At 39.2% G+C, this 16588-nt stretch overlaps 1 protein-coding gene across 1 annotated transcript in view; it reads left to right on the top strand.

The window, feature by feature from the left end:
* The window catches only part of LOC126240620 (heparan-alpha-glucosaminide N-acetyltransferase-like), a 349296-nt gene that overhangs the window by 236815 nt on the left and 95893 nt on the right, over nucleotides 1-16588 (top strand). The window contains exon 5 of the mRNA XM_049947938.1: nucleotides 675-811. Within this exon, the coding sequence (XP_049803895.1) occupies nucleotides 675-811 (137 nt within the window). The remainder of the gene's footprint in view (nucleotides 1-674; nucleotides 812-16588) is intronic.

Genomic DNA, 16588 nt, shown 5'->3' with positions numbered 1-16588 from the left:
AGCATGCTGTGGGCACACTCGTCTTATCAGGTGGCAAAGCCCATGTACACAGGGCTGTACACATATATTTCTGATATGATGAACACTCAGGCACCCTATCTCGTCTTTCCTGGCCCCCTGAATCACTCGATCTTAATCCCATTGAAAATGTCTGGGAATGTTTGCAATAGCTGGTGAAATGTAGCAACCAACATCCCTTTAAGTTGCTAGCTCTTAGCTCTGCTTGATCTAATCACCAATGAATGGCTTCAGCTGGATATGGCACACCCAGAGAAACTTGTGGACTCTCCTCCTCGTCAAACTGAGGCTGACATCGAGGCCAGTGGTGGCATTGCACAGTATCGGCTTTATGTCTTCTAATGACTAGTTTTTGTTCAGTATGCTTATTTACAGTGATGTCATAAGAATAATCAAAGAATGGGTTATGTGCACACTGTAGTAACAGAAGGCTTTCAGCAATGTCATTGTTGCTCTTTATGATGAGAAGAAGGAATATAGATCATCAGATACTTCGTAGTGTTGAATAGGAAGACATTTTCTTTTCTCATTCTGTCATTCACAAGTAGTGTTCTGTAGATATATTTTGTGTGATTTTATAAAAGAAATACTTACTTGCAGAATTTGCAACAGTTGCATTGACTTATATTATCAAGATCACGAACTTTTATTCTCAGTGCAGTTCTGTGCGAGACGTCTGCAGATCTCGGAGAATTTGGAGTGTATGAACTCCAGGTGAAGCCTCAGGGTGGCAATTCATCTCAAGCAACATGTGAAGTGCACACCATACTGGAACCAGTCAACATTTATCTACGTGAGTTTTACACGATACCCTATTTCATTTATTAAATCCTCAGACTTGTCAATAAAATTTAGATTGTTAATTGCAAAGCAGCAGCACGTGAAAATTTGTACCAAGACCGGGAATCAAACCTGGGTCTCCTGCATACTAGGCAGGTGCAATAGCTACTAAGTCACCTTGCATAGTTGTTCACACAACTGCACAGATTACCCTGGCGTGTCTCCCTCCTCAGTTCAAATTCTCACTGCCACCCCAGTCTACTTTAAATTCCTGTTAACCTGGGGCGGCAGTAAGAATTTGAACTGAGGAGGGAGATGAGTTGAGGTAATCTGTACATTTGTGTGAACCACTGTGAAAAGGTGACTTAGTGGCTATAGCACCTACCTAGTAAGTAGGAGACACAGTTTCAATTCCTGACCTTAGTACAAATTTTCACTTGCCACTTCAGTCTATATATATAAAATAATATCTCCATGAGGCCAGTGAAGTATCTGAATTTGTGTCATTTCATCTGTATGAGTCCCTGCACCTGGGTTTCTGGCTGGATCCCCCACTTGAGTTTGATGCTGAGGTGTATTCCAGAACATGGAGAGCCTTGGCAATTCTGTTCGTGTGTAAGGGGGAATTTGAAGTTGATTGGGGCAACAGTGAAAATTTGGATTGAGGAGGGAGGTGTGCCATAGTAATCTGTGCAGTTGTGTAAACCACTGTGTCAAGGTGGCTTAGTGGCTAATGACCTGCCTATTGGTCAGGTTCAATTCCCAAATGTTCATTCGCCATTTCGGTCCATATACATAAAATTTCATCTTTGCTTATCAAAGTTATGTAACAATGTTCTTAAGCATGTGGATATACAGTAACGTTTGTGAAAATTGCAGCACCAGGAATGATACTTGTGGCTGAAATGAAGTTTACACTTCAGAGTAAGTGTACAATAAGACGAAGATGAGTATGATTTCAGGGCTGTATTTGATCTCAGACTTTGAAAATTCAGTGCAGCACAAATATCTTCCCTGCATAATGAACCCATTTTAGAAATGTAATTGTCTGCAATCACAGAAGATTCACATGTTACTGGGGACTCTCCTCCCACACAGTTTGTATGTGAAACTATGAAGCACGGTTGGTAGCCCTCGATGAATGAGTAGCTGACCAACCATATATTGTACACATTCCATGGATGCCATGTCAGATGAATGTGCAGTCCAAGGAAGTTGTGGTAATCATAATTTCTAGAAGATAGCTTACACTGCTCTTGTCACACTGTCCTTATTCTATTGAAATACAGCATGTGAAAATATATGGACAAGGGATAGTATCTCGGGTGGTAAAACCTTACTAACCTAGTTCAGTGAAATGTCACTTGGTTTTGAATATCTTTTCTTCTCACTCTATAAGTACTTCGAGGAAGTAATGTGTTCTCCTACCTCTGAAATGGACTTCTGTACCAGCTTTCCACTTCTGCAACAGCGTAAATCCTGTAGCAGTGTAAATCCTCCATAAACTCAGCAGAAAGACAATAGATCATACCCATACTGAATGAAATGGACTGTTCAGTCAATGGTGATTGATTACTGTCACAAGAATTCATCCAGTAAATAATTTTTTAATCCAAGAGCTCTTACTGTAGAACAAAAACTTCCCCCATTCCCCCGTGTAATGTGAGGCCTAAGATGGACAATTAGAAACTAAACTGTTACAGTCTTTGTTTACATGCTAGTCTTAAAACACATTCCAACAATGGAAACTCTGTGATGGCCTAAAAATATGAATTAGTTTTACAGGCTGTAACATCCTGATCATAGACTGAAATTAAAGGAACAAATTCAATATGAATTAGGATACACTGCCACTCACCTCATAGAGGACACATTAAGCAGTGGATGGGCACATTATCCATTCCAGGATGAATTTTTCACTCTGCAGCAGAGTGTGCACTGATATGAAATGTCCTGGCAGGTTCAAACTGTGTGCCAGACTGAGACTCAAACTGAGGACGTTTGCCTTTCAAGTGTCAGTGTGGCATACAGTTTTAATCTGACAGGAAGCTACAGTTTCCATTGTTTGATTGAACAGTCTACTCTTTAAACAAAATGTTATAGTTTCATCCCTGGAGATCTCTTCTGCACTTTCTATGCCTGATGCTCCAAGTCCCTCTTTGAACCTCTGTACAGAACTCCACAAGCTGATAGCTCCTAAGTGGCCCTTGTAAAAACCACAATCTGGATTATTTTTCCAACTGTCTTATGGACAGTTTGATGTGGCCCACCATGACTTACTCTCCTGTGCCAACTTGTTCATCTGAGATTATCACTTACTCACATCATCTTGAATTATATGTTGGTTATATTCCAGTCTCTGTTTTCTGCCACCAGATTTAACCTTTAGTTACCATAAATTCCTTTTATGCTACTTGCTCCTGAACTTACAAATGCTTCTTCGTCTATATAATACATATATAGAGAAATCTTTTCACATTTAATGCTCATGGAGCACTTCTGAAGTTTAATTCCAGTAAAATTTTTTACTCATTCATTGTGTTGTCTTCAGTAAGTATGATATCAGATTGCATGGTTTATCTAGTGGTGGCACAAATCTTCACAATTGATGTTGGACAAGAACATTGATCAACAGTACAGATTGTAAGATTGTGATCTGCTCTAGGATTGCTAGTGTACTTTGCATACTTAAACTCAGTACTGTCCTATTGCATAATCTTTTGGAGCAGTGTAGCTAAGGTTAAGAAAGCATTTATTCTACAGACATGTTCAGTGTCCTATTGCATAATCTTTTGGAGCAGTGTAGCTAAGGTTAAGAAAGTATTTATTCTACAGACATGTTCAGTGTCCTATTGCATAATCTTCTGGAGCAGTGTAGCTAAGGTTAAAAAAGTATTTATTCTACAGACATGTTCAGTAATCTAATCTAATCTAATCTAAGAATACTACATAAAGTTATTAACATGACATTTCGCAGAAGTCTCTAAAGGGACCGAAGGGCTTACACTTATGTGCCAATACATTTACTCCCTAATGGTAGTGTTGTTAATAATGAGAGGGAACCTAGGATAATATGTGGAATTTACAACCATAGTATTGGAAGAAAAAAATAACTTTCATATAGACTATGTGTCATCCCTCTGTATTTCAGAAAGGAATTCTTAGTCTGTTACAAAAATCCTTAACAAGTTCCCAGAAGACATTGGACAGGGAATTTTGAAAATCTCCATATATTTAACAACAATAATTTATCAGATCATTTTTATCCTGGAATAAAAATTACAGTTAAAACTAAATTTCATATTAGCTTTTTAGACTTTTGCAGTACATACTTAGCTAACAGTGGTCTTTAAAATAAAATAAATCAGATAATTGCTTTGTTTGAAATGTTACATTGCTAGCCATCACAACTACCATGAAGGTATGACACAAGAAATATCAAATGGGATAGATAAAAAAATCCACTTACCAAGTGGTGGCAGGAGAACATGTATATAAAAAGGTATCACAGTTTGCAAGGTTTTGGAGCCAGCGGCTCCTTATGGCAGAAAGGTTGAGGAGGAAGGAAGAGGGGTGAAGGAAAAGGCCTTGTGAGGCTTAGGAAAAGGGGTAGAGTTTGGAAAAGTCACCCAGAACCCAGGGTCAGGGGAGACTTACCAGACGGGATGAGAAGGAAAGAAGTTATTATGGGCCACACCATCAATCATTACGGCCACACCATCAATCATTACTTCCCTCCTACACATTGTGCTTGGCCAACTTCGTTAACACCCCCCCCCTCCCCCCTGCCCCTCATCTCTCAGCCCTAAACAGCTACACCATCAACCACAACCCCTCTCCTACAGATAGCACCCCCCCCCCCCCCCCGCTCTTCCCCCCAACCTTCACCACTGCCTCCTACACCAATAATTACCTTTTTTCCTTCTCATCCCATCCAGTAATTCTCCCCTGACCCAGGGTTCTGGGTGACCTTTCCTAACTTTACCCCTTTTCCTAAGCCTCATCAGTCCTTTTCTTTCACCCCTCTTCCTCTCCTTCAATCCTTCTGCCAAAAGAAGGGGCCACTGGCTCTGAAAGCTTGAAAACAGTGTTACATTTTATATGTGTGTTCTCCTGCTGCCACTTGGTAAGTATATTTTTTATCCACCCAGTTACTTATATTTTCAAAAATTGATTATTTTCATTAATAAATAACAAATTAGCATGAAGTATATACTAAGTGCTTTGGTATACAAATTATTAGAATTTCAGTGGAACTGTACAAAGTAGGTCAGAGTAATGCCATCTATAATCTCTATATAAGGAAAGATTGCACAGTGCATTTCTCATTCAGAAATCACATTTGAATGTTGTTTGTTTGTAAAAAGATTGTGAAGAAGAAACATCTGCTAGCACATATTGGAACTCGACAGTAGCAGGATCGTGGCCTGTCGTGACTGTGGTTTATTGTTACATAATGTTGCTGCTTGTGTTGGTGTGGATACCATGGCTGTCATGCAAATATGGAATCAGTGTGTCCAGACGTTCCATATTCAACAAGATAATGTAAGACAGGATGATTCTTTTGCTGTCCTGACCTACTTTGATACAGGTGATGTTCAGCTGTTGCCCTGACCAGCAGTTTTTCCAGATCCCTCAGACAATGAAAAGGTTTGGTCACAGGCTACCGAGGGGTTAGCATGCTATCACTCTCCAGCCACTAGGATTTATCAGCATAGAATGAAATACCCGTATCTGTCATCCAAGGTCAGTTTGACTTGATGACTATCCAGATCAGAGCTATTTTTGTTGCCAGGGTTGGGAGCTTTGCATACTAATTTTTGTGCACTGTATACAAATAAATCACCTAATAACTGAATCATATGATCTTCCTACTATAAAGCATACACACAACAAATAAAATTTCATTATTTTCTATATTTTGTGTTGTTGCAATTTTGATGTACTCCTGCATAGATAGAAACAGCACCTGAGTACTCTAAGAGCGAGGGGAGTGACATTTCTCAGAGTAGCTACTGCACTCCATTTGATGTACTTTTGTTCCATTGTTGGATAGTGAGGAAATCTTTAGGGACATAAAACATGTAAATGTGCAGGATGGGGCAAATAAAAGTGGCCCAGACCATTTGTGGTAGTATTAATGGAGGAGGAAAAAACCTCTAGTCACTTCCAACAGGATGGAGCCTCTACCCATATAGCCAGTAGAACCTTGGAGCACATTTACACAATCTTCACATCTGACAGAGTTGTTAGCAGAGGTCAGTCTGGTCGCGGCCTTGGTTGGTCACCCAGGTCACCTGATCTGTCAGTGTGCAATTACTTTGTGTGGGGAGCCTTCAAGTCTAAGGTGTATCACAAAAACCCACGTAGTCCTCAAGAACTGCCGCAAAACGTTTCAGATGAGATTGCAGCAATTCCAGCAGTCCATCTTGATCCACCTTCAGCAACTTGCTGACCAGGGCCCAAAAGTGGCAAGAGATGAATGGTGGTCACTTTCAACATCTCTATAATCAGGTTAGTACTGTATTTCCTTTTCTCCGCTGTGTTTCTTTGTACTCTGGAACTCTGTTCTCCAGGCCACTTTTATTTGCCCCATCCTGTACAATATACTGAGGATCAAATAACAGTTCTATGGTACTGTAGCCAAGCATCCTCAAACAGAAAATCAGTCTACCGCATTTATTTACATATATCACATTACATTACTGCACTGAAAATGTGGAGAAGTAAGATTTTGTGCAACACTCACATTAATTAATAATATGAGGGTTGGAACTTAAATAGTGGCAACTATTTATTCACAACTGATACAAAAAAGTTACGTGTTTGCACCTGTTACTGCCCTTCAAAGCAGTCACCAGCATTGTGTAGAACCCATTGCCAGCGATGTGGACGGCGTCTTATACCTTTAGCAGAGCCTGTTCTGTTGATGGTGCGAATGGAGCAGTCTACTGCCTGTTGAATCTCTGGAACAGTTCTGAAGCGAATGCCCCAAAGTGGTCCCTTCATCTTTGGAATCAAATCAAAGTCACAAAGACTTAAGTTGTATTACTGTTCGTTTTTGGAGCAACACCTGCGACCATCTTTGCGTAAGAAGTGGTGACACTTTCTGCGCAACCCACCCATTATTTTGCACGATAATGCGTGGGTGCATACAGTGCAAGCTGTGGTTACTCTGTTCAGTCGATGGGACAGGGAAGTACTGTACCATCCACCATACTCTCCTCCTTGTGACTCTGATTTGATTCTGAAGACAAAGGAACCACTTCGTGGCATTCGCTTCAGAACTGTTCTACAGATTTGACAGGCAGTAGACCACTCCATTCACACCATCAACAGAACAGGCTCTGCTGACAGTATACTACACCTTCCACATCGCTGGAAATGGCTTCTACACAATGCTGGTGACTACTTTGAAGGACAATAACAGGTGCAAACATGTAACTCTTTTGTATCGGTTGTGAATAAATAATTGCCACTATTTAAGTTCCAACCCTCGTATTAATAATATATTCACATCAGTTAGTTCTGCTGTGAAATTCATGTGGGTTCAAAGAAATTGGCTACCAATAAATCCTGTGGGGTCTTCTTAAATTGAACATTATTAGCAGCTAAACTTTTTATGCCATTGGCAAGTTACTGAAAATGTGTGTTCCACAATATGGATATTTTTCTGGAGCAAAGTAATTGACTTTAAATATGAATGCAAATTATTTATTTATCAATATTTTCTTTGCACAGAGCCATCGCAATGATGACTTTTGCAAAAAATCAGGAACACTAATATGACAATAGTAACACTTACAAAATATGTTATACACAGCAATGGTTGCATCTTATATCTATTTTATACATTTATAACATTACAGCTGATATGCTACTGGTTCATGTTACAAACAGTGTTTTAAAGTTTGTTGAGTGATACAAACATTTTTCTGTTGGAAAAGATTTTAATTTTGTGTTAAAACCAGTTCCTGTGCATATTCATAAATGATTTATTGCAGCAAAATAGCCATTATGGTTATACATTAGATTACAATCATTTGAGAGTGAATTACAAGGATGTATTGAGTGTCTGCATAATTCTTAGTAGTGGATTGCATTCAGTGCAGGTATTATAACAGATTATCATTTGAACCATTTATAGCATAGGCTCTAATTGATCTGGTCATCTTGTTGCATATTTCTATATGGTATCTCTCACAAGACTGTCCACATAGTGTACACTAGCAAAGGTTTGACGCTTCGTGGTATATTGTATTTGCACAAATATCATGGTGGAATCCGTGTACTGCGAGTCTTGTAAGTACGTGTCTCATCTCAAAATTTGCTGCTGTCCAAGTGTGGTCGATCATGGCCCCGGATCCATAGAATTCCGTTGGTACTTCCTCTCTTTTCTTGAGTAGTGATCTTAGTAGGTTCTCCGATGCTGAAGTGTTGGGAAGTAAGAACCTTGTCCTTAGATCCTCTATGAGGAAAGATTCTCAGGCGAGAAGGTAGACTAATCTTGATCTTGTGGTTTTTGCTACCCCTAATGCTCTTTTGATATTGTTTCTAAGTTCTTTTCATTTAGGTGTATCCATATGATTTCTATCCCATACGCCAGAATTGGTATTATTTTTGATTTGAAGAGTGCCATAGCTGTGTCTAGATTTAGTGTTCTGATGGAACTTATTTCGTTTATCGCTCTGATGGCCTGTGTCGCTTTCTCTGTTGTGTGTTTAGTGAAGCACTTTGCGGACGGCTGGAGTGTTATCCCTAGATATTTGTAATCTTTTGTGATAGATATTTGCTTTCCTTGTAGTGCAATTCTTGTCATTTTTGGGATTTGCCCACCTGGTCTGAATACCATCATTTCCGTCTTGTCGGTGTTGATTACGAACTTGTGTTTTGTGCATCATTTTTCCACGTCTTCTATAGTCTCCTGTAGTTTCTTTAAGTTTTTTGAGCCTATCACAATGTCGTCCGCATAGGCATATGCTTCGACATCTTCGTCTTGAGCAATTTCCATAATGTCCTTTGCTGCCAGAATGAACAGGAGCGGGCTTAGTGGTTGTCCTTGGAGTACTCCGTTTGTTTGCGTTATTGGTTCAGACAGGTCGAGGTTGTCCGAGATCCTTATCTCGTTCCATTCATTTATGGAGTTTATGATCCTCGTCCAGACGCTGTCTCTTCCCAGGGTTTCGTCGAGCATCCTTTTTACTAATGATCGATCGAGCAGGTCGAAGGCCTTTGTGAAGTCTATGAATACAGCATAATATTTTTGCTTCTTATCGATGGTTTCCCATATGTTTTTTAAAAGCAGCTCCATTGCTGTGATAGTGGATTTTTTTCCCCTGAACCTGAATTGAGATTCTGGGAGGTGGTCTTCCTAAGTGTGTCTTATTCTTCCTGTGATTAGTTTTGTGAATACCTTAAAAGGGTTGTTTTCCAAGGCTATTGCTCTGTATTTGTTTGTGTCCTTTGGGTCGCCCTTCCCTTTGTGCATTACCCTTACTATTGATTTTCTCCACTGGCCTGGGATTTTTGCTGTTTCAATGCATTTGTTATAAAGTTTTGTACAGGTTGGTGCTAGCAGATGGGCTGTGTCTTTAAGGTATTCATTGTAAAGCATGTCCAGTCCCGCTACTTTCTTCCTTTTTGTTGATTCAATGATGTTTCGGATCTCATTTGGAGTGAGTGGGAACCAGGCTGGCATCTCTTGCAGTGTGAGCTCTTGACTTGCTACCTGTGCTCCTTCTCTTCCATCTTTGTTGAGAATGTCTTTGAAATGTCTCGTCCATTCTTCCATGCTTATATAGGATGACTGTGCCTGCTTTCGGGGAAGGATTGCAATGAATGGGTCTCTCCTGGCTTCTTCAGCTAATGTTCTTCCTTATTCTTCCCTGTTCTTCCCTGTGTGCCATTCTCTTCTCCCTTGTTAGTGTTTTGTAGGATCTTCTTTTCTCAGCGTATGTTTGTAGTAGTGAGCGATTATCTGTGTCTGTTTTTAGTCGGTGTAAAGCTTGGAGTACTTCTTTTCTTTGCTGATAACACTCTTGATCGAACCATGGTTTAGCTCTTCTCACTTTCCTGGGGGTAGTTGCTTGTTTTAAGAGTTTCTCCAGTTCAAGCGCTGCCTCCTCTACATTTGAGTTGTCGATTAAGGACTCAATTTGTTCTATCTGGTCGTGGTATTCTTCCACTTTCCTTGCATCCAGTCTCCTCGTGAGCAGTCTCTTCTCTTGGTTCTCTCTTGCCTTCCAATCACTTTGTATGGCTATGTTCATCGGGATGTGTTTTCTTATAGGCATGTGGTTTGCATTCCAAAGTGGGCTTATGTCCCCTTTTATGTTTCCTCTTATGAGGGCGATATCAATAGCACTTTTGTCATTATGGCAGAAGTACATAGGGACATTTGTGTCGTTTAGCAGGATGAGGCCTTCTTCTTGTAGTGATTCGATTACTAATTTTGTTTTGTGATTCTGTACATCCAACCGACAGTTTAGATCCCCTGCGATAAGTAAAGGGATGTCTTTCTTGCTCCATCTTATTTGTTGTCCCAGTTCATCAATTATGTCTATGGCCAGTTCGCTTGGCTGGAAGTAGGTTGCTAATATTGTGATGTGTTTTACTTCTATTAGAATGGAGTGATTTAGTTCTGTTGTTGCTATAATTGGTGTTATCCACGGTTTCAGTAGGACTGTTATTCCCCCTTGGGGTCACCCCCTTTCTCCTTGCTTTGCCAGCATATTTATGCTATAGAATTTCGGGTGTTGCCAATGATCTGTGAGAAAAGTTTCTGTGAATATTGCTCTCCCTGTGCATATTCTTAGATAATTTAGTAGTTTGTCAAACCTAATCAACCCAGTGATATGTGGACTTCTACCTATCATTTTTAATGTTGTTCTTTTTCTGAAATAGTTAAATTTTGTCCTGGTGTTGTGATCATGTACATCACTGTACTTAATAGCTTCCATTGGTTGTCTCTCAAAAATTGCAACTAATTTAAATATGTATGTAGAATATACTGTTAGATATTTGAGCTGCACAAACACCTCACAACATGAATCTCTTTGGCCCATCCTACGTATAAGCCTTATTGCTCTTTCCCACAAAGACAGTATTCTTTTTAATTGGACACCAATAGTTTGATCCTATAAGTAAGGAAGGGGTAAGTTGTTCCCTAATATACTATTTTCTGTGTTTGGCTAGGAACTATGTTTGTGAGCAGGTAGTTTGTATGTCAGTTTAGTGCATTGTTTATGATTCAACACATATGTGGCTAGAAGATTCGTGATTGGATCCCTGATATGATACAACGTCAGTTTTTCTAGAAGGAACCTAAGGTTTACCGAGTTGAATGCCTTTGTCATTGTCAGTACTTATTCAATGAACTGAGCTATTGATTTCAAAAGGAGAGGTGTTGTTTATGACAGATTTCATGAAGCAATAAATGTATTGGGAATAAATAGTATCCATAGCTAGTATCCCAATTTCCTTGAACAGGCCACTGCAGGGTGCTCATGAACTCAAGCCACAAATAATTCATATTATATGCTTTTGAACTTGGAAAATTTAAATTTTATTTGATGAGTTATCCTGAAAAATGATCTCCTATGACATTATGGCATGAAAGTAAGCAAAGTTTACTAATTTTTTATTTTTGTATCACCTATATCTGACATATGCATAACAAATAAAATTTGTTTAGATCTTTCAGTAGTTCTTTGGTGTGCTCACCTCGGTTGAATTTATTATCAATTTATAATTGCAAAATTTAATACTGTCAACTATTTCACTCTGATTGTTGTCATAGATTAATTCTGAACTGCACATAGTGTGACCTTTCAAGGTTTGCTGACAAAGATATCAGTTGAATAGGTGGATGATCTCACTATTAGTAAAAGTTGCTTTACTACTGCAGTGTATCAATGATAAAAGGATGAGATTAATGGTGCTTTGTTGCAAAAACCACTAGCTGTGAAGGAAATTCCACTTGTAATATTCCATGCACATTTTACAAGTTGTAGGGACAATGGCAATTTTCTTGTAGGATACACAGCAAAGTCCTTTGGTTTACACCTTGCAGCAGACCTTGCAAAATCTTGCTAAATATCAAATTATTCTTCCAGTTCTGAGATCTGAACATTACTCTCTTCATCAAAGTCCCTATCTTATGCAAAACCCCCAAAACTGCTCTTTTTTTGTTTTAAATGATTCTGTTAAATCACATCGGCTCCTGCCTATTTCCATTTGCTCTGCGTAGCTTGAATGCCAGCTCAGTTTGTTTGTGATATGAATACTGAACCATTACATAGATAACCCAGCCCACTCCAAACCTAATGTGATACAAAAATCATTGTAATTGAAGAGTTATAATTTTGTTGTCTGTTATGGAGAATATTTTTTTTAGACATAATCAAACAGTGGAAACTCCAGGTTGGAATATCAACAATATTAAGAAAAGGATAGCTTGCTACTCACTGTAAAGATGACCCATTGAGTTGCAGACTGTTATGCATTGTAGCTTTTGGCCAAAACCTACAGCAAAGAAAACACACACACATTCACATAAGTGAGCACACCTCATGTACACATGACTGCTACCACTGGCAGTTCCAACCAGAATCTGGTTTGAAGCTTGACCACATATGAAAGGTACTCATATAGTCTGTAACTATCACATGCAATAATTGACAATTATGGAGAACTGTCACTTTACAGTCACAAGACTCAGCAGACATTTCCAATTGATATTCTGAGTATTGATCTTGCAATGAACCATCCAGAACAACAAGAATGAAACACAGTGCTTGGCAGCGCTTGCTCTCATTTCAGTTCTGTATGCAACACATTTCTGCAGATATTTCATAGGTTTGGTCATCTAATTTTATAGTACTGATTTCATCCATCTGTTCTTCATCTTACCTTACACTCGAGAGATTTCTGAGTGGCAAACTTTCTCACTGTGACAAATATGTCCTAATGGCTGACACACGCTGGTTCCAGTATCAGGCAGCAGACTTTGGTTGCTCCACAGTGTACAAATTGTCTTGGTTACAGTGGCGAATATGCTGGGAAGATCAGAAAAATTGCTGTATCTTCCAACATTGTCATTCCCTAAGTTCATTTATAAGTCTTCGTTATGTAATTTGTTACTGGTCTATTTGCATTTCATCAGCAAGGCGATCTGCTATGTAAATGCTTAGTTTAATAGATTGGGAAACAACAGTGCAGAAAACCAGTCTAAAATTGTTGTTACAATGAGTAGAAAGAGTTTTTAATACTTATCTCGTTTTACCAAAGCTTTTATGTCTTCAGTTGATGTCTTCTTGTTGTCTAGGGGATGCTGTTCAGGACTAGGGTTTTAAATGTATGTGAAGATACGTATTCATATTCTCAAGACATTGTGGTTTATTTCCACTTCACACATGGCAAACATTTAGCTTTGTGCACACATGGAAAAAATCAGCTTCATGCCTCAGCTCTATGCACTTTGCTAAACACAGTCTTCAACTTTTTTCTTATAAACACTGTCCCAGATCTGACAAGATTGTTTCATATTTCAAATACATTTTCAGTTAAAAGTCATGAGTTTGAATAAAAGTGACATATGTGAGGCATACTTAATTCACAGTGCGCAGATGAAGCAAACTACACTGCTCTAAAACAGAGACTGTCCACCCTGAGAGCAGTACAAAGACAGTCTTACATGAAAGCTAAACAAAGATTGACTGATTTTTGGTCTGAGGTCCGATGACATACTACAGCTTGCAATTCTAGATTGTTCCTGAGCCAGCAGTTAATAAAAATAATTTTGGTATATATTTTTCTGCATAAATGAGTGAACAGATACAAAGAAATTATGATTCCTGCGGAAAGCAAAATTTATAGAAATACATGGTGGTGTCCATATTTAAGTTCCAGTTTCAAAATGTAATGGAAAGGGAACCACTGCTCAGAATGATGTCAAGTTTGAATGGCATATTATTGACACAGGAGAAAACACCAATTAAAAAAATTGACCACTGTAAGTGTCAGAATGTGGTCAACAACACATGCATGGCATGCAGCTGTTCCTCAGTTTGCCTTTGAGGTACCCCATATGACTGTCTCTGTGACAGATTGTGTGCTGCTGGTAAACTGTTAAGGGTCTTTTACAAGAATGCTGACTGTGCACCAATAGCCCTGAAGAACTTCCAGATGCTCAAGGGTATGAAAAAGGGATTTGCCCAATGTCTGCTAATGGTCTGGAGAAAATGATTAAAAAATTCAAAAAGACAGGTGCTTTTGAAGCGCATTGTGGCTGATGGATGGAAGCAGATGATCCAATGTCAGTTGAAGGTGTGGCCACAGCATAGCAGGAGGGGTTGACCATTGTGCGCAAACATGCAGTGCAAAGGGAATTACCCAATTGTTGAACATACCTGTGAGCATGGTGCGTAATATTTTTGTGAAACATCCTTGGAAGGAACACACAGAAAATGTTGTGGGGAAGGCTACCAAAAAACTGCATTTTACTGGAAGGACACTTAGAAAATGTAACAGATCTACTAAGGAGACTCCCTACACTACAATTGTTTGTCCTCTTTTAGCCAAAACTGAAGTCCAGGAAGAATTTCCTAACAACTTCACAGCCCTTAGAAGGGTCAGCTGCAGCTACCCGACTCATGAAGTGGAAAGAAAGATGCCAACACCTGTCAAACTGGATGACACCACAAGAATCCCTGCCACCTGGACACATGGAGAAGTGGGTCATCTGCAAGTCCTTGAACAGACTACGGACCAAAGTCGCAAGATCGAGGGACAATCTCCTTAAATGGAACTTCCAACTGCCAACTGTCAACACAACACTGTGCGAATGCAGTGAATGTCAGGCAACCCAGCACCTCTTCAAATGTAACTCATGCTCAACCAGTTGTAGCATGAAGGACTTACATCTGCAGCACCTAATGCTATCAAAGTTGCCCAATTCTGGGCGAATACTGTATAGTGTTCTTTGTATGTATTGTATATGTGTTCATTTTGGTGTACCTCTGACACGAATAAAGAAAGAAGTATACTGCTTTGCAACATGGGAGCCTTACCAGATAGGATTGATGGAGTACATCAAAAAAGTTCAAAGAAGGTCAGCACGTTTTGTATTATAGTGAAATAGGGGGGGAGAGTGTCACTGAAATGATACAGGATTTGGGATGGGCATAATTAAAACAGAGGCATTTTTTGCTGCAGAGCAATCTTCTCACAAAATTCCAATCACCAACTTTTTTCTCTGAATGCGAAAATATTTCGTTGAATCTGACCTACATAGGGAGAAATGATCACCATGATAAAATAAGGGAAATCAGAGCACGTACAGAAAGATATAGATGTTCGCTCTGTCTGTGTGCTATATTAGATTGGAATAATAGAGAATTGTGAAGGTGGTTCAATGAACCTTCTGCCAGACACTTAAATGTGATTTGCAGAGTATCCATGTTGGTGTAGATGTAGATTGCTACCACATAAAATCACCCGTGTTCAGGAGTTGCTTCCTGATGACTTTGCCAGAAAACCAAACGTTCGCTCTGGAATTCCTTGCTCACATGATAGTGGGCAATGAATGGTCATGGATTTCCCTACAGCCTGGCTGTTCAGATCACCTGGTCGTAATTGGTGTGACTCCTGGCTGTGAGGTTATCTGCATGATGTTGTGTTAAGTGCTCAAATTATGGACATAACTGAATTGAAGGCATATGTTGTGCAATTAATTCGGACATAACCCCCAAGACACTCCAATCTATTGTAAAATATGCTGTTTCTAGATTTCAACTTGTGGCAGAAAATGTTGGACAGTATATTGAACAACAATTCACAACAACAAGTTTCACAACAATTAGAAACCGATGTCATTTTGTTATTTATGCAGTTTTTGGCGCTAGGACAGTTATAAACCAATGGCATTTTGATTTTTATGTGACTTTTGCCCCCAGGACAATTAAACATCAATGTCATTTTTCTTTTTATGTGGCTTTTGGCATCAGGAAATTAAAAACTGATTTTCCTCAACAAATGTGGTACAGCCTTGCCATAATGGATGGGCTTACCTAACTGATAGTACCACAGCTGTTGACTGCTGAATTTGTGCAGTCATGTATATTGAACAGTACAGATGGTGTAATGTGCAACTCAAATCATGGCAGTCATATTGTGATTCATCTGTCATTTGTAGCCGACCGTATTTGTGTTAAGACGCTTCTCATTCATTTTCTTTATCCACATTCCCCCACCCCTCCACATCAGTAACATGCTGATCAAATTTGATGTCATTCTGAGCAGTGGTTCTCTTTCTATGGCATTTTGAAACTGTAAGTAAAATTATGGACGCACTATGTAATAATTATGTATCATTGAACATGCTTTTGAAATAGAGCTTTTGTAAAAGATAACTGGTATCTTGTATTTCTTCCATATGATTGGTTTTTATGAAAAATTATAATAGTTCTAATTGTAAAGGAAAATAAAGTGTTATTAGAAAATTTGGTAACCAGATATTGCATAATGGAAAATATATACCTATTATGGTCAAAAGAAATAAACATAATTTATGGGATGGTATCTTCCTTGTCTGCCCCTGGTAGCTGAGTGGTCAGCACGATGGAATGCCATACCTAACGGCACGGGTTCGGTTCCCGGCTGGGTCGGAGATTTTCTTCGCTCAGGGACTGGGTGTAGTGTTGTCCTTATCATCATCATTTCATCCCCCATCGACACACATGTCGTCGAAGTGGCGTCAACTCAAAAGACGCGCACCAGGCGAACCGTCTAC

This window comes from Schistocerca nitens, chromosome 1 (genome assembly GCF_023898315.1).
Source record: "Schistocerca nitens isolate TAMUIC-IGC-003100 chromosome 1, iqSchNite1.1, whole genome shotgun sequence".
Lineage (NCBI taxonomy): Eukaryota > Metazoa > Arthropoda > Insecta > Orthoptera > Acrididae > Schistocerca > Schistocerca nitens.
Note: the sequence above shows the minus strand (reverse complement) of the source record. Positions and strands in the feature narration are given on the sequence as shown.